General features: G+C 48.2%; 1 protein-coding gene across 1 annotated transcript in view; it reads left to right on the forward strand.

The window, feature by feature from the left end:
* The window catches only part of POU2F3 (POU class 2 homeobox 3), a gene marked incomplete at both ends in the record, with an annotated part of 40,361 nt that overhangs the window by 11,645 nt on the left and 6,419 nt on the right, over positions 1-22,297 (forward strand). The window contains 3 exons of the mRNA XM_084274831.1: positions 4,252-4,286; positions 17,725-17,829; positions 19,354-19,456. Of these exons, the coding sequence (XP_084130957.1) occupies positions 4,252-4,286; positions 17,725-17,829; positions 19,354-19,456 (243 nt within the window). The remainder of the gene's footprint in view (positions 1-4,251; positions 4,287-17,724; positions 17,830-19,353; positions 19,457-22,297) is intronic.

Here is a 22,297-nt window from a genome sequence, read left to right on the forward strand (position 1 = left end):
TACTTTGAGGCTGAAGTCTGACCTACTCACCGCGGGCTCAATGATGGAAATAGGTATCTCCCGAAGGTGATTCATCTCTCCGCCGTCTCTCTCAGGGGTGAGATGAATTGCCCTCTGGAAGCGCCTGCTTCCTCTCCGTGGCTGTAAAGGGAGCCTAGAGCAATTGGCTCAGAATTAGACACCTAAAAGTTAGACATCTAAGCCCAGGCAGCTGAATCCCCTGCCTGGTGTCTGCCTGGCACTGTTCCTCCATCGCCGTTCAGCTGTTCTGAATTTCCCTCCCAAATGCACGGAGCAGAAAACTGATTCCCTGTGGGAATTCCCCAACACCTGTTAAAGATTGAAACCGCCTTCTCATCCCCTGTCCTTTCTGCGCAGCTGAAATCAAACTGTGAAGTGAATTAAGTGTGTGTTGGGTGGGAAGGGGGGATGAGGTTGGCCTTCTGGTTGCAGCCCTGTTTTTGTCGCTGGGTGGAAAGCCACGGGCGGCTGTCACTCCCCGTAGGTGACACCTGCATGTTGCTGCATGCGTTTGGTGTTTGCCTTGCGAAGGTGAAGGCACGCTGCAATCTTGATTTCACTTTTCTCCCCTTATGGTGCTTTTATCCTCAAGTGCTGGACTGGCTCGGCGGCTTCCAGTGGGAATTGTGTCGGTGCTGATAGGGTGCTTGTCCTCGGTTTTCAGAGCAAACCCTGCGTTCTGGGTGGGGAGGGGGGGAACAGCAGCGGGTGGGGGGAAGCCGTCCGGAACTGTTCTGCTGCTCCCATCCCCAGAGAAACCTCCCCAGGCAAACTCGCACCAGATCTGATGCCAGTGCTATGCAAAACAGCTGCCAGGTGAACCAAGGGGAGCAGCACGGTCCTTGCGTGCTGCGCTGCAGGGAGCCAGCTGAGCTTATCTCTGCCTTTCTCCTGCTGTCCAGAACACCCATAAAGAGGGGAATGAAGGCTTCTTTGATGGGGAAGCTCCTGGGAACCCACAGAGCAGGGGGCTCCAAACAATCTTTCTGCATTTAAATCCCAGGGCTTCCCTGCTCTGATGCAATTTAAGGAGAGGGAGGGCTGTATCTAGCAGACACTGGAGACTTTGGATCCTAGTGTGTCTGGCTGTTGTAGTGAGGGCAAGGTTTTGGCTGGGGTGAAGCTCCATTAAAATTAGTGGAGTTCTGGCAGTTTACAGCAGCTGAGATTCTGCTGCCACTTAGGCTTTTCTTTCTTTTTATCTCCTGGAGCTAGAAAAGATTAAATCTTAAGTGCAGATCCTGATCGTTTGAACATCTCGTTCCTCTAAGGAGAGAAATGACTACTTCAGTCTGAGTCCTGATAGAAACTGGGAAGAAACTAGTCCATTCTAAAAATATTTGTAGGAAAGTTACTAATTTAAGTGCAAGAGGAGCGTTGTTATCCCTATCACACCCAAACCTTGGCTTGCAGCTAGAATCATGTTAATTTTGCTTGAACACAGGCTTTTACTGAAACAGAAGAAGATGAGATTTGTTTGCAAATAAATCTGTGCACAAACACTCGCTGGTCCTGCTGAAAAGTGGAAGAGATTTGTGTAGCCAGCCCCCATTTACATAACCACTGGGAGCAGAAAACACCTCGCCCCGTTTTAAATATCTCACTATTGGACATCTAAGTCTGAACTAGTTGCCCCTGGGTTCCTTTGTAGTCAATAAAGAGGAATAGTCATCTCCAGAGGGCCGTTCATCTCATCTTAAGATAGGCGTCTAAGATAGGTCAGATGAATGGCCTCTGGAGGTGCCTATTTCTCCTCGCTGTCTACCTAGACAGCCCGGGGCAGTTATCTCAGACTTAGACGCCCAAGCTACAGCTGAGTTAATGTCAGTCTCTGTGCATATTTGCAGCATGCTCCAGTGTCACAAAATACCTGGCTGAGGTGCTCCCGAACACCCCCGTTGCTCTGCAGCGGGCCGTGCAAGAGAACAGAGGGTAGGACTTTGAGGAACCTGTGCCTGGCCTTGCAGGAGAGGAAGAAAAAGAAAAGAAGTCTGTCAGCTACATGTGCTTGTGCAGGGAGGAGATAGTGAGAGACGGGGAGCTTGGAAGCGGAATGGTGCTGGAATAGGTGCCTGGTCATAGTGATGCAGAGAGAAACTGTTCTAGCTGTGCATCTCAAGTTCCAAGCCTTGGCATGTATGGTGGTGCCTCAGAGCCATCATCACTGGACCTAGGGATTTCCTTTAAGGAGTTTGAATCTCACCTCATCAACACACTGTACTGGAACATGAGTGAAACTCTTGTATCCAAGAAACCAGAAGATTACCTTTTCCTTCCTGTTCTATTTTAGCAACTGGGAACTTTATTTCCTCCTTCTCTCCCCCTTGCCTTTCTTCCCTTTAGCTACTGCCTTCAGATTGCATCAAACCCCCCCCTTTCCCCCTGTGGGTTTCAAAGGTAGAAACAGCAGGCCTTGCAGAGCCTCATGCAGCCCTGCTCAGGTGTGTGGATACTGATTGTGATCATCTATTAAGGCTATCAGCATTCCCATCGGTAGATGTGCAGTTGTTGGCTCTTGGGGCGTAGGGCTGGAACGCAATGAATGAACCAAATCCCTGGGCGGGAGCATCTGGAAAGAGGTGGTCAGGGACCAGGTGGTTACAGCAGCGAGAGGCACGGGAGCTCAGAGGCTGTAGCAGAATAGGGAATTATATGGAAGGAGATAGAGGCCTGAGATTGGGAAGAGAAAAAGCTTTGAGGAGCAGGTCAGGAGGAAGGCAGGGAGCGAGGGCAGGCACTAGCACAGCAGAAATGCGGACAGGCGTGGGGAGAAGGTGGAGAGGTGGATCTGGGTTGCGTTGCAGGTGGTGAGAAGATAAAGGAAATTTCAGGGGGGGAGGAAGGGGGAGCAGGTGGCAACATCTTGTTCTTCCATGAAACCGTGCTCTGGTATTGTTTGATAAGAGACCGACAGCTCAGCTTAACGTGAGCAACAAAGGCAGCTCAGTTTCCACAGTCATCGCTGTTAAGGTGTTGAGGATTAAGTCTCCAGAGCAGTTTCTAGATAGCAGAGAACAGGGTACTGTGACATTGTTATCCTTGGCACTAAAATATTGTGCCATTTGTGAATAACTGTACTAAGCACACTCCCTCAGAGGATCTCAAAACACCGTGCTGATCCACCTGGGAATATTCCATGATGGTGCAAGCTGAAAAGCTGCGTGCTAGCTTAGGGTAGAGGCTCGTTCTGTTGAAGAAAGCAGGTCAGTGGGGGAGTTGGCTTGCACTCCTGCAAGCACAGCTCCTCTTAACAGCTCTGCAGGTTTTTGCAAGAGACACACGAACTACCAAAACCCATGATGGGTAGAATCTCCATCAGATCACAGGGCATAGGCTTTGCTGTATGGGGAATGCTATGCTGGGCAGAACAGGAGTGGGAAGCCCTGGGATTTGGGCTGGTGGGCTGTGAGCAGTTCAAGACTATTTGCCACAATCAGAGTTGGACTGGAAGAGAATGATTTAGGATCATGAAGGGAAGGGGTTTCTTGGGGTTGCCTTTGCAAGTAAAGAAGCTTCGTGGAATCCCTTAAAGCATTCATATCTTTGGAGAGTACAACCTTACCTCTGTGATGTTCTTGATGAATTTGGCAGGTGTGATGGTGAGGGGGGGAGGGGGGTGAATGTTTATCATCAAAGGGGAATGAGTGAGGGCCTGTGCGGTACCTTCAGGCTGAAACCTGTCTGATTTTTCCCCCGTGCCTGCCAATCTCTTTTGGAATCAAGGAGACGCCTCTTGAGCACAACCCCACGGCACCCTCTGTTCCTTCAGATATCCCGTGATTACTCAGTGCCACATGGGTTCCTGAAGATCCCCGCTTAACAGCCCCAGCTACCAGTGTGCTAGCCCCTCTCACAGTTAGGTCTTGCTGTACCCTTGGTCCTGGATTTCCCTAGAGATTTGTAACACCCTCCAGCTCACCTCTGAGGGAATCTCCCTTGCAGTCAGTGAGCTTTCCCCCACACTTGCTGCTTGGCCAGGTATCTTCCAGGCACAAGCACTTCTGTCATACCTCAGCAAAGGCTGATGCCACTGACCGTTGGAAGAGCTGCCTTTGTACTTCCATTGCTGCATTCGCTTTGACTCCACCCTCCTCCTCCTCTCCTTGCTCTTACAGTAAACTGAGCTGGGCTAGCAGTGTGTCTTTGGTTATGTGTGCTCTAAGTTCTGCAAAGTTTCCACCAAAGCTGACTGTCATTAATGCTGAGATCTCTTTCTTTGTTCCATTGTAGGAAATGAACAGAATGGGCTGGACTTTAACAGGCAGGTAAGATGCTCCCTGGGTTGCCAGGTATTCTCCTGTTTCTTGAATTACTGTCTTTTAATTGCTCATCTTGATGAATCCCAGACAACTACAGCTAAGAGATAAAAACTGTTAGGTCAGAAGCTACCATTAAACAGACCACATAAGTTCCTCCCAGTTCCCCTTGTGGGATAGAATGACAGATTAAACTTCTGGTTTCCAGGCCTTCCTATTTCATAGAAGTTCAGTTAATTATAGAGTTTCTTTAAATCACTGTTTGCTCCAGGCTTTTTCTGGCTTTTTAATGTTTTCCCCATTGTCATTTAGAAACAAAAGGGACCTCGGTTCCACCAGCACATGTGCAAAACTGCCCCAAAGCCCCATGTGTTGCCACTGCTTGTGACACTGGTGCTGAAAGCACTGTGCTATTGGGAGGCTGAAAGGATGGGGCTGACTCACGGGACTATCAGCAAGGACTGAGGATGAGTTGGTTTGAGGTCTTGGAGTGCGTAGGTCAAGACCAGGCCTGCCTACACAACTGCAAGGGGAGGGAGGTGACAGCCCTCCAGAGCGTATAGATCTTGAATTGCTCAGACACGTGAGAAAATGCTCTTTGAGTCTCCTGTGGAGCTGGACTCAGACCTTGTAAAGACAAAGAGGAGGTCTGGGGGGTTAACCCACTCATCTGCTGCAGGACTCTGGGGGCTGGCTGGGGAGCTGGAGCAAGGGAAGCACGAGGGGCTGTAACTCCGCCGGTGCTCGCTGGCATTTGAAGCAGATGTTGGCACTCTTAACAGTACAGCAACCTACCTGCTTCCAGCCACGCATTCCCTGAGTTCTGGGCTTGTGATCCTCCATAAAAGCTTCCTCCTAGCAGCTGGTGGGCAGCTGCAGCTTCTCCCCGTGACTTTCCCGTCCTTCGAGCTTGCCTTGGTGGCTCTAGTCTGACAGATGTCAGGGAGCTGCTGTTTGTTTGTTTGGCTTGGCTGCTCTGATTTTGGGTGGGTCGTAGCTTCCTATCAAAGGTGTCTTAACACGTTCAGCCATCTTCCAGGATTTTGGAATACCCAGCTGAAAACAAAAAGTCTTGTGTCTCCAGCTCTGTGGATTGCAGAGCCCAAAGCACAGGCTTTCTACATGCCAAGAGAAGGCTCCAATCTGCTCATAACCAGCGATAAAAGAAAATTCCCTCAAGATAGAAATAAGCCATGAAAGTACAAGATTGTTACACGTTCCAAACTTTTCCTATGGCAATGCCACAGAGATGTTAGAACTGGAAGCTGGGCTGAGGTTAATCAAGGAAATGTTATTGACTGTGGTGAGGTGGTGCTGATTTACACCCAGCGATGATCTGACCTGTTGTCTTTAAGGTCGTAGCCCTCTGCGTGCCACTGAATGAGTGGATGCTGGCAAAGTTGTAGGGGCAGGCAGCCTCACAGTCAGTAGGATTTGGGCCAGAGTTGTTTTGAGAGAAACATCCCAAAAAGAAGCTGTGGGTTTGCAACAGTCATTTGTAGCATTCTCTTCCCACTTTTATTACCCTCCCACCACCGAAAGGGTACCATGAAATCCCTTCCATTTACACCAGCATATATCTCTGTGTGGAGCTTAGCAAGCCTGCCTGGGGACTTACCCACGTTTAAAAAAGCAAAACCCTGCAAACAAGCTCCCTTTAAAGCTGGGTTTTGGTTTGGGGTTCTTCTCCTCCTTCAGTCTAGCGTGATTCCCCAGAACCTGGGAAGTGTCAGCAGGAGAGGGGTTTGCAGGACGGGGGTGCTAACAGTCTGTGTGAGTGGACATGGGTGAGTGTGGATGGCTCTTTGTCTCCCTCTCTTGGCCCTCCCAAGGCCATGTGTAGGCTTGAGCCGTTACTGTTTTTAGTGCAACCCAGGTTGCACACTCACCTTTCAGGTTGACCCCAGCTTATTGGTGAATCCATTTCCAATTCAGCAAATAGATTTTAAAATAATGGGGGGGGGAAGGGATAAACGAGATATGGAAATATCAAAGTGTTTTCATGTAAAATCAGGTGCTGAGCTCTTTCATCAGGAGTGGAGGTTGGTGGGTATTTAATTTTGGTTTGGGGTTTGAGGTTTGGGGTTGGTGGGGTGCTTTTTTTTTTTGTTACCTTGCAATTCAAGTTCCCAAACCGAAGGCAGAGAAGCACGGTTGGAAACGCAGCTCCAAACTGAGTGCAGGAGCTGCTGAGCTCTCTTTGACTTTATTTGGAGTGCTGGGCTCTAATCACTTTGAAGATCATAAATCTCACATCATTTAAGCCTCTCCCCCGGTCTTTGTAGATGGCCTACATTTCAGGTCTGTTTCCCTCCCATGTTACGCTCCAGGCGGGAAAAGAAGGGTGGAGTGACCTGGTTAGACCCCTTACTTGCCTACCAATTCCCTGCTCTGGCTGCTCTCACCCTGCAAACGGGGAGGAGGGAAACTCTTGTGGAGTTTGAGGTTTTCTAGCAGTTTGTGGGTCAGCCCTGTGCTTTATGAGAAAGCTGCCTTCTGATCCCTCAACCTATTTGGCAAACATTTCTTCCCCACCCCCCCACCCCCCCCTCCCCTCTTTAAACTCTCCTCCCACCTGGATGCAACAGTAATTTGTATGTGAATGAGAGGGAAAAGGGTGTGTATGGAAAAAGAAGCATCTTCTGCCTTGCCTATCTGGTTTGGCTTTTTATTTGGCGAGCCTAATGCTGGTTGTTTCCTGTTTATATCAAGGGAAATGCAAAGAGACAGCAATCAACTTTCACCTTCAGTGCTGGCAACCTGGACAGGGACATCTGCTTCTTGATGCTTTGGGGTGGTGGCCAAAGCGTGTCAGGGACAGAACTGGGTAACTTGGCCAAGGTGGCTTCAGAGCCTTGCTGTGAGAGGGCATAGAGTGGGACCAGGAAAGGTCGGTCTGAAAGCATTGAAATCAGAACTTTTCCTTTCTATAACACAGTGATCCTCACCAGGTGATGCTGCTGCAGTCTTAACCAGGTCTTGGGTGGTTTATTTCCCTGTTGGTATATGCAGCAGGCAGCCTTTAAGGAAATACCGTGTTGTTTGTTTTTGTAGACAGCCCTGAAGATCTGTTTTAGAGAGCCAGGAAATTCTGGAGTTAATCCCTGAGATAGTATTTCCTTCTGGAATACAGACACAGGGCTGACGGTTTTGGGAGATGACAGAGCTTCTGTGCATGGTGTGAGCATTGCAGCCCAGTGCTGTGTGTTGATCTGCAGCTGGGGGAAATCCCAATGAATCCCTGATTGCTTTTCCATCAGGACAGTGATGTGTAGGACTGTGTCATCTGTCATCTCGCAGCGATGCAACCTCGGAGTGCCAGGAAGGAGCAAAGGCTCAGACCTCCTCTCCTTCCAGAGGAGGCAATGAGAGGTCCTCTCCAAGCCCCTTCACGCTCTCAAGCACCGGGCTGCACTCCAGTGCTGGTAGAGAATGCACCTCTCTTGCAGTAAAGCTGAGAGGCTCTGTGTTTCCAGCACAGGAGAGGCTTAGCAGGATCTGCATGTGCTCTGTATCCAAATGTGTCACGCAGTTTCATCCCAGCAAAAGGCCAGCCCTTGCAGACAGGCTGTCATTTGCTTAATGATAATGACAGGTTTGATACTCGTATCGATGTGAAAGTGATCCTGCCGTGAGACTTCACAGCGGTTCAGGCAGACAAGTGGGCACGAGCGAGCGTGAGCAGCACAGAGCTCAGCATAGCTTGATTTGTTCCTGTTGGGTCTTCACTCCTGGTACTTCATATTCTTTGGTTTAGGCCAATCAGAGGATGTAATAAGGATGTGGATCTCTTTCCAACAGGCTTCCTAGAAATAGCATCTTCGGATGGATTTACCTGAGAAAAGGAGGCAGCTTGGAGATGTGTTGCTAGGACAGGAAAGGGCTTCAGAACAAAACCAAAAAGGAATCCTCCAGAATCACAGAACTGTAGGGGTAGGAAGGGACCTTGAGAGATCAGCAGGTCCAACCCCAAATGAAATAAGGAAATAAAATATGCAATTGAAGTGGCTGTGTATTTCATACACACAGGAGCCCGATGCTTACACTTGCACACTGGGTAATGACAATGCCACTTTGACTGTTGCACATGACTGTCAAAATGCCTCCCTTCCAGACATCAGTCAGTATTAAATAACTGAGCTGCTCAAGATTCCCGGTCAGTAGGACCCAAGTAGAGTGACCTTGTCTGCAGGTATCCCATAAAAGAGCAGTGGAGGACTGGGGCCTTTGAAAACATTCCTCCCTTCCAAAACCAAGTGGAGGATCCTGTGTGTTACCAACGGCCTTGGTCTCTGCAAGGGGTGTCATAGTGGTGGTTCTCCCTTAGAACCTCCTTATCTAGCTGATCTCCCTGCCCTGCTCATATCTGACAGTCACTGTCCAAGGGAACTTCAATTTTTGATGTTTATGTAGGGTTTTCAGCAGTTGTTTTGAGGCAGCTCTGAGCGAGTTGTCTCAGGTCTTCACAGCTGATGTCCTGTAGACACGCAATATGAGAAATTCAAGTGGGAAAACTGCATCTGAGATCTAAAATCACTGGTGGCAGCTCTTCTTCAGTGCCATTAATAACGCTCTGACCTTGTTTGGTACTTGCCACCCACACGTCTGAAGATACCTTGCTAATGAATTTAGCATCCCGGTGCCTCTGGAAGGTAGGGAGGTGTGCAGCCCTGTCTTACAGAGGAGGCAGACACAGACTGGCTTTTCCCAAAGATGCTGAGCACTATGATTGCACTTGAAATCAGTGGATGCTTTATAGGACAGTTGCCTGTGGACATTGAGGTGTATTGTAATCCAGGGACCTGCTCCCTGGCAGAGCTGGGATACACGGACTCCGATTCTCTGATTCATAGTCTTGTGCTCAACCACAGACAAGTTCTTCCTCCCCTCCATCCTTTTGAAGGTGGAAAGAAGGGCCGAACTTGCTAGGTAGTTTGTTATTAATATATGGGATGCAAAACTCCCTGCAGATTTAATTTTGCTCGTTCAGGGCTTCCCTCCCCCCAGGGATCTCTCTCATAGGCTTTTTTTCATTCCACTTTGTGTTCCCACCTCCCCCTAATCTCATGTGTTCCCTATATGTCATTTCTGTTCCTGCTTGGCTTTTCCCTGTGGGTAGTTCAGGTTTCAGTCTGCCCTCCAGATTTCCATCCCAGTCCTGTTTTGCCCTCCTCTCAAGGGGAGGTTCACATCCTGCTTCCTTCTCCCCTCTAGGGATCAATTCAGATTTCACTCTCTCTTCTCTGCATCGCCCCAGGGTATCAGCCTAAGTCTTGCATCTGCTTTTCATCTCTCAAGCCTTCCCCAACTGGAAATCAGCCTGGCTGCCCGTATCTGCCCTGACTGACACTGGATCTAAGCTGAACACTACCTTGGCCTTTTCCTTTTGAAGTTTCCTTGCTCTCTCCTAGGGATAGACTGATTGCATAAATTTGTATGTGTGCTGCTGCTTCATTGAAATGCAGCCCTTTGGGAAAGCATCAGAGAAAGCCCTGGCTTGAGGGAAAGTCCTCTGTTTCTATATATGGCACTGTTTTGCTTAGGACTGATATGTAGAGGAACCCCTTCTTCAAGCTAGTTTTGTTCTGGCGCCTTGCAGAGGACCTCAGGTGAGGTTGCTGGGAATGAACTCCAAAACAGGCCAGCGAGTCCCTGGGAACGAGGGATCGAAGCAGAAGGAAGGATCTGGCCTTTTAAATTTTTATTCTCAAGTGATGGACTGAAACCACTGAATTAATTTCATGATAGGTAGCTGTTAACAGCTGACAACAACCCAGCACAGCTTCGGAGTTGGTTGGGCTGTGTGTCTTCCTTAAGATACATCCATGGTTCTTTCCGAACTCCTGCTCCAGGCTTCTGAAGAGCAACCTCTATTTATAAGGCATTTGCTACACTTCTTGCCTTGGTCCACTGGCAATGTATTTTGTACAGCTTGGAGATGAGGGAATGACAGGTAGGTCTTCTCTTCGTGCACATTCCCTGCTCCAACTGGGCTCTCACTATCCTTTGGGAAAAGTTTTCTAGGCTCTCAGGGGACAAGCCCTAGTTTCATGGACCTGTCTAAAGGGACGTAAATATTGTTTCCACAATAGAAACTAAGCTCAAGGCATGGTTGTCACTGTCAAACCACTATTTAGGTTGCCAGCACCTTTTTAAGCTGAGAATTGCACGAACTACTGTGCATGGATATGACTCTTCTGCCTACTAGAGAATGGCTCATCGGTAATAAGGAGAGGACTCCGAATTCTTGAAGGCCTTTCATCTGGTGAGCTCCAAGAATTCAATCAAAAGCCTGAACCACCCAGCAAGGGTGGGGCCCTACACCCATTTTGCAGAAGGGCAAGTCATAGCATAAGAGGTGAAGGCAATGGGGTTTCAAGCAAGGCCTCTAATTTTGGAAGCCTGACATCAGAGTGCACTTTCTCTCTTCCCAGAGGTGGTGATCTGCTAGCACTCCATGTGAAATCAGTGGGCTGAACCGGGGCTGCTCAGGCCCTCAGGAGTCAGGCGCTGGGTTTGCTCTACCAAGAAACCCTCTTGTTCTGCTTCCCCAAAGCATAGGAGTTGCCCAGGGCCACCGAGTTGGGAGCAGAGAACTGGCTCTGAGCTCCCTCTTCCCCTCACTCACTAGACATCATTCCCTCCACCCAAAATGAAAAGCGATGTGATACTCTCAAGCAAAGTGGATCTTTCTCACTCTCCCTTTCTTTTTTAATTATATTACTTGTGTGTATTTAATGCAATCCCTCTAGCTGCTCTTCTTGTGTCCCGGTTCCCTGGGGCACGGCAACTGGTGCCAAAACTACTGTGAACCAATCAGAGAAACCTGCGGAACTGGGATGGAGCCAGCTCCAGTCACGGGAGCCATCTGATTCCAAGTTAATTCCTTTCAAATGTGGGATGTGGTGGAAAGTGGCTTGCTGTGGAGGGCTACCTGGACCACAGCTCACAAGGTGGATGCTGCTCTGCCCTGCTCATGGATGACCGACCGGAGTAAATGGGTTCTGTACAGCAGGGAGGCAGTGCCAGGTATTTAGGTGATCTGAGGCTGGTTGGCAGCCAGACAGCACAGAGAATGCAGAGCTATCACACTCTGCTCCCCGTTGACAAGAGATCCATGGAAAGGGGAAATTTTTCCCTGCAGGGAATTCAGAGAACAGCTAAGGGTCTGGTTCTGGCCCCAGAAAAGCCCAATAAATTAACCTTGCTGCTGACTTCAACAGGAACATGATTAGGCTATGGGGAACCTGTGTGAGCATGCAAGAGGGCATGGGAGAAGCCATGAAGCCTGGTGTGTGTGAAATCTGATTGATAAGGAAAGGGGCAGGGATGCAGCCCAGGGTGGGAGCAGAGAAGATAAGCACAAAGGTGTAGGCAGAGGTGGAGTTCTGGAGAGCTTTGGAAGTTGGGTAAGTGAAATTGAGAGAGATGCAGGGAACAGTGCTGCAATGTATGGGAAGATTGGGACAGAAGAGCAGGACCTCTGAGCTGCGGATGGCTAGGGAGGAGTGGGCAGGGAGAACCCTGAGATGAGAGAAATCACAGCCCTAAAATGGTAAAATTGTCTTCCATGCTTTGTTTGGAGGTGCTCACCATTCTGACCAAGAAAGCAGCATCTTCCCCTCCCCCTTTTTTAAAATATCTCCAATTTGGCATGTCCACAGGCCTTGGCAGAGAAGGTGCCACGTGCCTGAGTACCAACAGCAAGAGGGAAAGTGATGTGAATTGTTGCTTTTCAGTATCTTTGTGGCAGTTCTCTGCTGCCTGAATGCAAACCACCATGTGAAAGAACTGGCTGGCTTCTGTCACCCCAAGGCTCTGGCAGAGGCTGCAGTCTCTAGTGTGGAGAGCTGCCCTTAGTCAGGACAGAATGACAGAACATTAGGAGTTGGAAGGGACCTGGAAAGATCATCTAGTCCAACCAGACTCGTCCGTCAGAGCAGCCATCGATTTGAGCGTGGCCGTTCAGGGCAGGTGCTCTTCCCACCTCTGGCTTTAGCTCTCCACTCCCTTCCCCAGTGCCTGCTTTTGAAGCCTGTTGCTTCGACGGGATCGCTTTGAGGTTTATCATTCAGCACAGAGGGAGAACCTCTTTCTCTTTCGTGTTCTCCGTTCAACAGCAAAACCACCAGGGAAATGCCATAGCAGAGAGCCTGTGACTGCAGAGCTGAGTGTAACTCTGTTTGTTTTCCTCTGTGAAGTACGTAGCTCACTTACTCCTAACGTTTTGAGTTCTCACCTGCACTTTTACTACAGTTAAGGCACAACTATTAACATCCAGAGCCGAAGCTCAGAGGATAAAACATATCAGATCAGGGCTCAATTAATAATCTCAAAGGGCCTCGCAAGGCTGCGATGCAGGTGTGTTGAGGTTAGGGATTACATTTTAATTTTGCTGGTGTGCTGTTGTTACTGAGTGGTAGAGTGTAGTCTGTTAGGCATTCAGCATGGGATTAACACCCCTTTTGTCACGCTGACAACTTCTGAAAACTCCCACCCCTTGGTGTGCAGGGATAATAAATGCCAGGGGTTGAATATCGTGGCATCGACGGGAGGGTTTTCTGCTTTCTTCCCGGGTGTCTGTTAAGCCTTGCCATACGTGCAGGATAGTACATGTGGAAATAGTAATTGCAAGCCCATTATTATTATTGCTATAATTTATTATTAGTGTGTTTTTTATTTTATGGTGCCCACGTGTGCAGGTAATTCATGGAGAAGCACACTTCTGCCATCGGAAGGCGGGGAGGCTTCGTTACCTGCTCTAGCATCATACCCAGCTTTGATACCCATTTCTGTGATAAAACCTCCTCCCTTGAGCAGATCAGGCCAGTCCCTTTGGGGCAGCTTCAGAGAGCCCAGCTGTATGGAATCCCAGGATTCAGGAGTGAATCAGCCCTGGAAGAGCCATGCTGTTCGTTGTCAGTGAGGGGTGATGGGTTCAGAGCCCCTTGGGTTTGTAGGCACCCACCCCTCTTCCAGCCAGTGAAGTAGCCTCACCACTCTGCAGTGAGGGACAGGGGTACGAGTAAGTCAAGATCTTAAACAGCTGTGACCTGCTGACTAGGAGATAAGCCAGATAAGAAGGCAGATAAATACCTGTTTCAAAGAGGTTGCCATCCAAATAGAAACTGCACAGAAAATATGATTGTCTTCATTCTTAAGATAACGACCACAGGTCCTGCTGTGTAACTGGTACTGGAGAAGGCTGGCATGGCTTTAACAGCCTTGCTCTGGCAGGGTACAGGGATCCCTTATCGAGATTTGGGGAAAGCATCTGAGGCTCTGGGTGCTGAATCAGTCCGCGGATCCCACCTTTGTGAAGTGGATGACAGAGTGGTGCTTGCATCACATCAGCAGTACTCATCAAAAGGAGGTGTCTTGGGGCTGCGTTCGGGCTGCCTGCTTCGGTGTCTGATAGATGAGGAAAACCAACTGAGATTACCAGTGAGCAGTGACCTTAGGCCGGGTTTACACACGAGGAGGGCAGCACACTGCCCAGTCGATGGGATCCGACCGGCAGTCCCCTGAATCCAGCGTGGGTAGGTCTGTCTGTCAGAGAGGTATGGCCTTCCACACAGTGAAATTGGAGCTGTGAAGGTGAATCTTTCCAAGTTCCTCATGTAAAGCTGGCTTTTTACAGCTTTGCAATCTGTCTGCAGGATGTTTTCACGAGCCCAATGTTTGCCAAAAGTTCACAGATCAGTTACAAAACAGATTTACTTTTTTTTTTCTTTCCTCCCCTTCTTCCTACTGGTAAGGAAGAGTTTGTGCAGTAATTGCAGGCAGGTTGGGAGATGTTTTCTTCATAATTCTCCTTCTTATGAAATGTTTATGAAACACCTTCCACAAATCGGTTACGCAAGCAAGCTGAAGAGCTTTGATCATTTTCCATCGCCCTCAATATGTTTCTTAGTTTGTTTTGCTTTTTGTTTTTGTTTTTAGGCCAGAGATAGGTAAGAAGTAATCCATCCTTGGCCAGGCCCAGCAGATGTGCCAGCCAACTAAGGAAAGGACTCTCTTTCCATCCAGTCACCCTTCCTGTGTTTTTCACTCTGATTGCTTGGGGGCAGCTGACCCTATTTTAAGGCTGTGAAAACATCCACTTGAGATCTGCAAGCCTGATTCCTTTCCTGTCCCGGAGAAGCCCTAGGTAGCTCTGCGTACCGGTGCCGCCACCTGCCGTTACCTGCTCCGGAGGAGCTGGAAGGTGCTCCCAGGGAGTCTCTGGGTTGGGGAGAAGGTCCCTGTGGGTTCTCTGATGCTGACCCAGACACCGTGCCTCTCCCGAGCGGGATGTGTTTGCAGTGCGTTGCTCGGTCCTGCTGTTTCCCAAGTTCCTGTATGGAATTCACAACATGTATGAATTCCTTTTCTTTCCTACCTTTCAGGTTGGCATGATCATCCCTCTTAGCCTGGTGAAAACAATCAGATGGAAAGATCTTTTTCCTTAGCTGGGGTTATTTATTCCCCTGAATTATATTCAATGGGAGGAAACTGAAGTTTGCTCTCAATGACTTCTTGCTCTTCATCCCCTGTTTGGCCTGATTATCATGTAAAACCAAGGTCCTGAGGAACCACAGTGGGATCTGGCCCTGGTTTTAGTTAAATCACCGTTGCTTGCTTGCTGTGTTTCAGCAGGGTTCTCAGCTACCTGCCTGAGGTGATTCTGTGATCACATCGACCTCCTTAGGTCCTGTAAGGAAAGACATTGCTCAGATTTGTAGAAGATGCCTGCGAATACAAGTCAGATGCACTGGGAAAGGAGAAAGCAACTCCTCCCCTGGCTTTATTAATTTGAAATTTACATTATTTGAAGGCAGTCTCATGATATTGAGTGGCCTCGCCCACAATGTGTGTGGTTTTTTGGGGTTTTGGGTTTTGGCTTTTTTTAATGTACAGTTGGTAACGCTGCCGGTTCAGCCAGGGAAAAAATGAAGGTGTGATATTTGCATAAACCACCCCAAAAGTTTTGGATATACCCTGAACTCTCGCTAATGAACAATTAGCCAGCTGCAGGCCTGTTGGGGAGAGGAAGAAGAGGGAGAGGTAAATTTGAGCCTAAACCCAATAGGTTTAGGTGCAGGGGAGAAGAAGGATTTGTCAAGAACACCCAGGTTTCCGCCCACTGCGCAGGAGGGAGCCAGAGAATTCCAGGGACGGGGGAAGGAGCAGTGGGAGATGTTGTTGTTTTTAAATCGGGAACCGGTCCTTTGCCAAACCCACCTCCTGTTCTCATATTGTGCGATGCCGGGATGCAGCTACACACCCCTTTCTCCCTGGAAAGCTTCCAATCACTTGGCAGCTGTAAAAATTGATTTCAGTTTGGAAATGGCTTGTGCTTCTTCACCACTCTACTCTTATTGGGATCATAACTTAGGCGGGATCAAGTGCCTTGTTCTCTAAGAGGAGGATAACTCTGCTTTTTGGGACGGTTCAGACCTGGATGGCTGCGTTGTGTGAGCCACACACATGAATTGCAAGGAGGGGGAATTTATTTAATTTTTTTAAAATTTATTTTTGATTTTTTGGTTCGGATGAGCCTTTTTTTAACTCACCCTCCGAAAGAAAACCCTTTGCCTGCAGTGACTGGATGGCTCGGGGGTAACGGTGTATCCTCCCGAGCCTTTTGGCTAACACTTAGTAACTGAGACACTATCCGCGCTGATAGTGATCAAGAAGATCTTTCCACCTGATTGTTTTCACCGGGCTAAGAGGGATGATCATGCCAACCTGAAAGGTAGGAAAGAACTGGAATTCATAGCATGTGTAGCTCTTGTTGCAAGGATCTAGTATTATTGCAAAACTAGTTTCGGCAGTGTCCAGAGCTATAGCTGTAATGAAAGGAGGTGTTGTAATCCCCTTCCCTCTGCCGAGCGCCTTCCAACAGGCAGAGGTTAATGTTACAAGGCCAGGTCCCTGCACTTGCAGCTCCGAGCTTCTCATGATCACGTCTTCTTTGCTCTCTGGAGGTCTCTCTGTGTGTGTTTTCTGAAAAATACCCGCTTGGGCCATTGTTTGAAGAAGGTGAATTTCGTGTCCCCCTCTGCTGGTAGGAGGATGTACGGCCTAAGGTCCACACCAGCGCTGCAAACCCCCCAGCAAATGCCACCCCACTTGTCTTCTGGGGGGTGTTGGGCTTGGGGGTAGTTTCATGGGAGGTGGTGAGGTTTAACTCCAGCAGTAAGAGAGAATTTGCCACGCTGAGTCCGTGGACGGCGTTTTTGAGGTACATCCCTTCTGGTGTCCTCCTGTTTGTGGATACTGGAGCTTCTTTCTGCACTGGAAAGGCTTAGGTGAGGAATGGGACTGATGGCATCAGCTTTGTGCCAGGTATTCTCATGCCTAGGAAAAACCTTGAGCCTAAGTTTGGAAGTTGCTTGCTTGGATCTTTTCTTACAGAAAACGTGTTATGAGAGCTCTGTGTGACTTCTCTGTCTCCTGCACGTGGCATCTGCACCTAGACACTCCTCAGACAGCTTTCAGGAACTCAACTAAAAACTTCTAAGATCTCCCCAACCAGGTTCCCCTCTCCCCTGTCCCTGACAGCCTTACCAAAGCACTGCAGGTAGTAGGAAGAGATGTAACAGATTTTTCCAATGTAGCAACAATGTAGCAACAATGTCTGATATTGACATGGAAACTATGAAATAAACCAGACATGAGGATTCCGTTCTGGCTCCTAGGGAAATTCTCCTAAGAATGTGGACTCAGAAACCAGGGGGTTGGGGTTTTGGGGGTGGTTTTTGTAGAGAGGAATCTTCTTTGAATACTGAAGTTGTAAAAATGGTCACTGGACAAAGGGCTGACACCCGTGGAGTTTGTCAGTTCTTCGGCCACTGCTTGGTCTGGCTAAGGAAGCAGGTTTTTCCTTGCCCCACTAGAACGATTTCTTGTTGCTTTCTGGTAGAGGCTGAGCTGGTGCCCGGGGTGCTGCATTTCCGAGGCTGAAAGATTACACTGCTTTTTGGGGTCTTTTACTTCATGACCTTTCCCTCCCCATCCCCTTGTACTGTTCCCTGCCACCCGCACTATGAGCGGCCACCTATAGCCAACGCGTCATCGGGCTGAGAGTCGTGGTCTGTGAAGGGGAATTGGTTCCTGTCTTCCTCATAACTCCACAAGAACACCTCAGTGCCTTTTCTGAGGAAAGCCCTCGCGTGCTTTAAACCCTGCTAAGTCACTGGAACTCAGTTACTTCCTCAACTGCTTTAATTCATTTAACTGAGCAAACTACAAGCCTGCCCTCAGCTTGGCAGAGCAGGAAAGCTATCTCAATATCCCAAACTGGAGAGCAGATGTGGGGGGTGACCATGCCTTTCTGCAAAGCCAGGGCTGGAAACAGCGAGTCCTGACCTCTCACTTGTCTCTGAAAGGGGCCCCTTCTCAATCCCTTTGGCATCCCCTTTTCCCTGCCCTCTAATGCTACCGTGCCTTTCCTCTTTTTCAGATTAAAACTGAAGACCTCAGTGACTCCTTGCAATCTACAATCCCCCCTAGGTCAGGTCACCTTGTGCAGGGATCATCAATGATGCCCGGCAGCCAAATCGCGGGGGTAAGTGACCTTGCTGCTTCAGGGATCCAGCGGTTTGGAATGGTTCACCAGTTAGTGAACCTCTGGAGAAGGGGCTGGCTTTGAGACACTTGTCAAGTTACGTGTGCCTTTGACAGTGGCAGAAGGAAACTTGAGGGTACGATGGGAAAATACCTCAACTGGGAAAAAGATTCCGTGTTGGCAACAGTCAGATTCCTCCTCAGTCTGCCTCTTCTCTGCCAAAAGTTTTACGTGGGCTCGCTGGACGTGTGCTTGGGAGAGATCTCCTTTGAGAGTTTGCTCAGTAGGGAAACCTATGCTCAGGAAATCCCTTTTACTGGAAATAACGGGAGGCTGAGACAATGCCAAGGGGAAGCGTTAGATAGAGGAAGACCAGGGCAAGCCTTCCATGAATGTGATGAACCTGGCTAATGTCTCTGTTGGAGGTAGGATCCTAGGCAAGATCAACTCTTGAACTGTACCAGTATGGCCATCCTAGAATATGTCGGCTCTGATTGATCTACACCACAGAAGAATTTAATTCCTTCAGGGATTTTTTTCCCCCCAAGGTTAAAATAAAAAGCTTAACACTTAACTCCTGTTAAATGCTACTGGGAGTTAAATGACAAAGCCACACAGCTGCTCAGTAATCTCTTCCCCCATTCTTTCATGGGGTATCAAGATCCCTTACACAATTCAGGGGCTGCTCCAGTTCCACAAGGCTTCAGAACACTTCTTGAGAAGCTCACAGAGCTCATCTTATTGAGCAATGAGCTCCTGTTAAAATATCCATCTGCAGAGAGTTGGTCTTACTGGGACTTTATGTGTGTGTCTTTCCCAAGCAAATACAAACTCTTATCCCCTAATCCCAACATGGGGCTGGAGTGGGACCCCAGTAATGGGAAGGGCTGCCAGGATGTAATTCTCATCTCTAGGAACACGGGGAGGGGAATTCCTGGCAGCTGCGTGGCAAGGAACAGGAAACATCTTTGCATCTGGTCACTGTGTCCGTCACACAGCAGAGAATCAGGTGCCCCTGGGCATCCCTCCTTTCCCATCTAGCACATGGCTGGCTGGGAAACAAGCCTTCTGTGCTCGTGGTGTCTGTGAGACAAGAGAGTCAGCTGCAATTTACTGTGTGATTATAGGGATCCCACTCTCTGGAAATCCATTATCTGGAAGAAACTTCAATCCAGGAGGTTTCACTGTTACTTCTAACCACCAGGTTGGGATTTTCAGCACCTCAAAGATGTCACTTTTCAAGAATTCACCTTTTCAGATAGAAGTAGACAATTCTCCATGTGGATGTCCATGTGTGCACAGAATTCTTCTTAAATAGCTGAAAACTTCACATCCTGGGGTACCTTTGGATCTGTAGCTCTCCAGTTCTTGAAGTGCACAAGGCCAGTGTCTTGGCAGTTAAAGGAAAGGTGTGAATGGGGTCCAAGACAGCATAAAGGAGCAGGGGAGCTTCACAGGAGACGTGCTGCTGTCCGAAGAGCGGAGACACCATTGAATTTTGTTGTTCTCTGCTTTTTCCCACAGGATATGAGCTCTCTTCACACCCTGCAGCAGCTTGTATTGCTTCCTGGTCACATGCAGTCGGTTCCCCAGTTTCTTCTGTCTCAGTCTCAGGCTGGGCAGCAAGGTAAGAGCAGTAAAGGCTGAAAGGGATGCTGTTCTAAGCAGATACGTGTCTAGGGAAAAGCTGCTCTTTGTTTTTAATCCGGCCGGTTAGGCTGTCCCAGCGTGGTGGTGTCTGTTCCCCTCCCTCGTTACCAGCTGCTGGCTCCCACACTTGGGAAGATCCCGTGGGCGTGTAGTTGCTCCCGGAAAGGTCCGGACGAGGAGATGCTCTCAGTGCCTGGGGTTTATGTGCGCCAAGAGTGCCACCTTGGGGCCGGTGCTGGCAGACCTGGAGTGGGGATCCCACCTCCGCAGAGCCCGGGTGGCATCTGGTTGGCTTCAGCAAGGAGCCTGTCCTGGGGAAGCAGGTGCAGCTCTCCCGGTCTCTCTGGGATAACACTCTTCATTTCTCCCAGAAAACCCACGAGAGGCTGAGCTGATTTCTCCAAGTGCCTCAGAGGGAGAGTAAATCCAGGGAAGGAGCTGAGCTGCTCTGGTGGATGATGCTGGCCCTAGAACACCCAGGTCTAACCTTGCCAGGAACGATTCAGGGATGAGAGCTGAGAGTTTTGGGGTTGCCAGTGGTTGTTCCCAAGCCTTGTTCTGAGCCATGGGGCAGGAGAGGACAGGAGATCAAACGAGAGGGATGAAAGGGCTGAACTCAGTGCTTGAGAAAGTCCCTGTATTTCTACTTTTGTCACCAATATTTTTAACAGCATTTTTCCAGCAAAGGGGATACGAGGGTGCTATTGGTGAAGTTTTATGCTGCTTGTGGACAGAAAAACGTAGTGTTTGATCTATAAACTGGTGGATAAAAAGGGACTTTGGTCCTTTGGTCACATCCTTCATTTATTTCAAAACAGAGGTCCCTGCATACGACTGAAAATTCAGTATTAAAACCTTAAAATCTCTGCAGCTTGCAGGCAGTGGTACATACGCTCCAGAAGCAGATTATGTTGTAGGCAAGTGGAGAAACGACTGCCACTCATTGATAGTCTATATGCCTTTCTTTCTGCCAAAGGATGCTGAGCGATGTATAATGAAACTCCATGCTGTATATTTAACAATAATCTAGAATGCAGTTTGTTTGAAATAGGATAATCTGTTGCTTACTGTCATAGGAAACACATTATGCTGGAAAACAGAACTTGCTTCCTTTTATAGACTCAGAGTTTCTCCTGTTATGTGACTTCCTTTGGCAGCACTAGCCCCTCCAAACAGATGGTCGCTTGCTTGGCCGTGACCCCTTTTGGTTCCAGACTGGATATTCTGGCTGGTAGCTGGCTTTCTGAGCAAGAGCACTTCCATCTGAATAGATGGCTGCCAAGTTTTAATGACTCTTTGCTGTGTGCATGCACAGCCACTGGGGAGTGGAGGTGGAGGCACAGCCTGGTTTGGTGGAATTAGTTGTTTGGGACAGATAGAGCCTTCTTCCTGCTGAAGAGATGCATGAGATATTCCTGAAGCTGTCCCTTGGGCCACCATGGGAACACCCTCAACGCTCCCTGAGTTCTGACTGATGGGAACATCAGTTCCTAGATCTCATGGCTAAAGGGACTTGGCTGTGGGCTTAACCTTTCCAAGAGGATGCATGTTTTAGTTCAGTTTTAGTGTTTTAAAGCTGTTTTTAAGCCAGCTGAGTTTGAGTTCCCAGGTCTGACTCACTGTACCCTGGTGTGATTCACTGCACAGCCCTTCCAGCCCACGCTGGCACACTGGAATGAGGGGGGAGACCTCTGCTCCGTAACGGTGGAATCGAGCAGCCAGGTGGATGCTGGGAATACTATCAGCCAAAATATCACTGCTCAAGTCTTCATCTTGTGAAAACACGGCCTCATCAGCTGTCAAACCAGTGATTCCTGAATCCAGTCCATAATTTTCATTTGAGCTAGAGCTTGGCTTTCGCAGAGGTGTTCAATCATGATTTTAAAGACTCCAAATGACAGAGCATCCGCCATGTCCCTAGGCAAGCCATTCCAGTGATTAATTACCTTCACTGTTAAAAATGTGCACCTCATTACCAGCTTGCATTTGAAATTCAAAGTTGTTCCAGCATTAGAGGAGGCTTATTGAAACACCAATCTAAATAAATAAATGGGATCCTGCACATTGGGATCTAAATTAAAGAAGGAAAGGGAGGAAGGGGGGGTGATTGATTCTGGAGATGATTTTTTTCCCTTTTTCTTGTTTTTTAGCAGAAGTGCATATGTTTATATGGTTTTCCCTAGAATTGTCAGTTACAATCAATAGAATATATTGACTGTTTCAGGAAAGGTTATAAATCCTCACTAAATTCTATAGGCTTCTCCCACAACAGACTTGAAGAACCCAACTAAATTTCTAGGGAACTGTAGTGCTTCAGTTGCTACTTAATCCTTTAGGATGTTCCTTGTAAGAGATATAAGCTTGTGCTTGGCAATTTGTCAAGTAAACATTTACACAGTCTCCATAAATACTAGCTTTTGTTAGTTCTGTAGATTTCCCTTCTTTTCTCCTTCCATCATTTGATGTCAGTTCACATATTCCAAAATAATTTCCAAATTACTTTGAAATACAGTAGGGTAGGAAAGAATGGATCGTGGTGGAAATGTAGAGCAGGAAGCAGAGTGGGCAGGCTCTTGAGGTTAGCTCTAGGACCAGGATTATTTTTTCTATGTTTGGTTTTGTTTTTTTTTTTTACAAGATCTGGTGGCTGAAAGATGGAGTTGAAAAGCTTTTATTGGAACTAAAGTGCACACCTTTTTTTTTTTTAACAGCCACAATGATTAAGCTCTGGAAAAGTCACTCCTATGAATGTAGTAAATTCCTTGCTTCTTGGCATCTAAAATTAAAGTTAGGCATCAGTGTAAGATGGCTCTGCCCT

This window comes from Gallinula chloropus (assembly GCF_964237585.1).
Source record: "Gallinula chloropus genome assembly, chromosome: 24".
In the NCBI taxonomy this organism is placed as follows: domain Eukaryota; kingdom Metazoa; phylum Chordata; class Aves; order Gruiformes; family Rallidae; genus Gallinula; species Gallinula chloropus.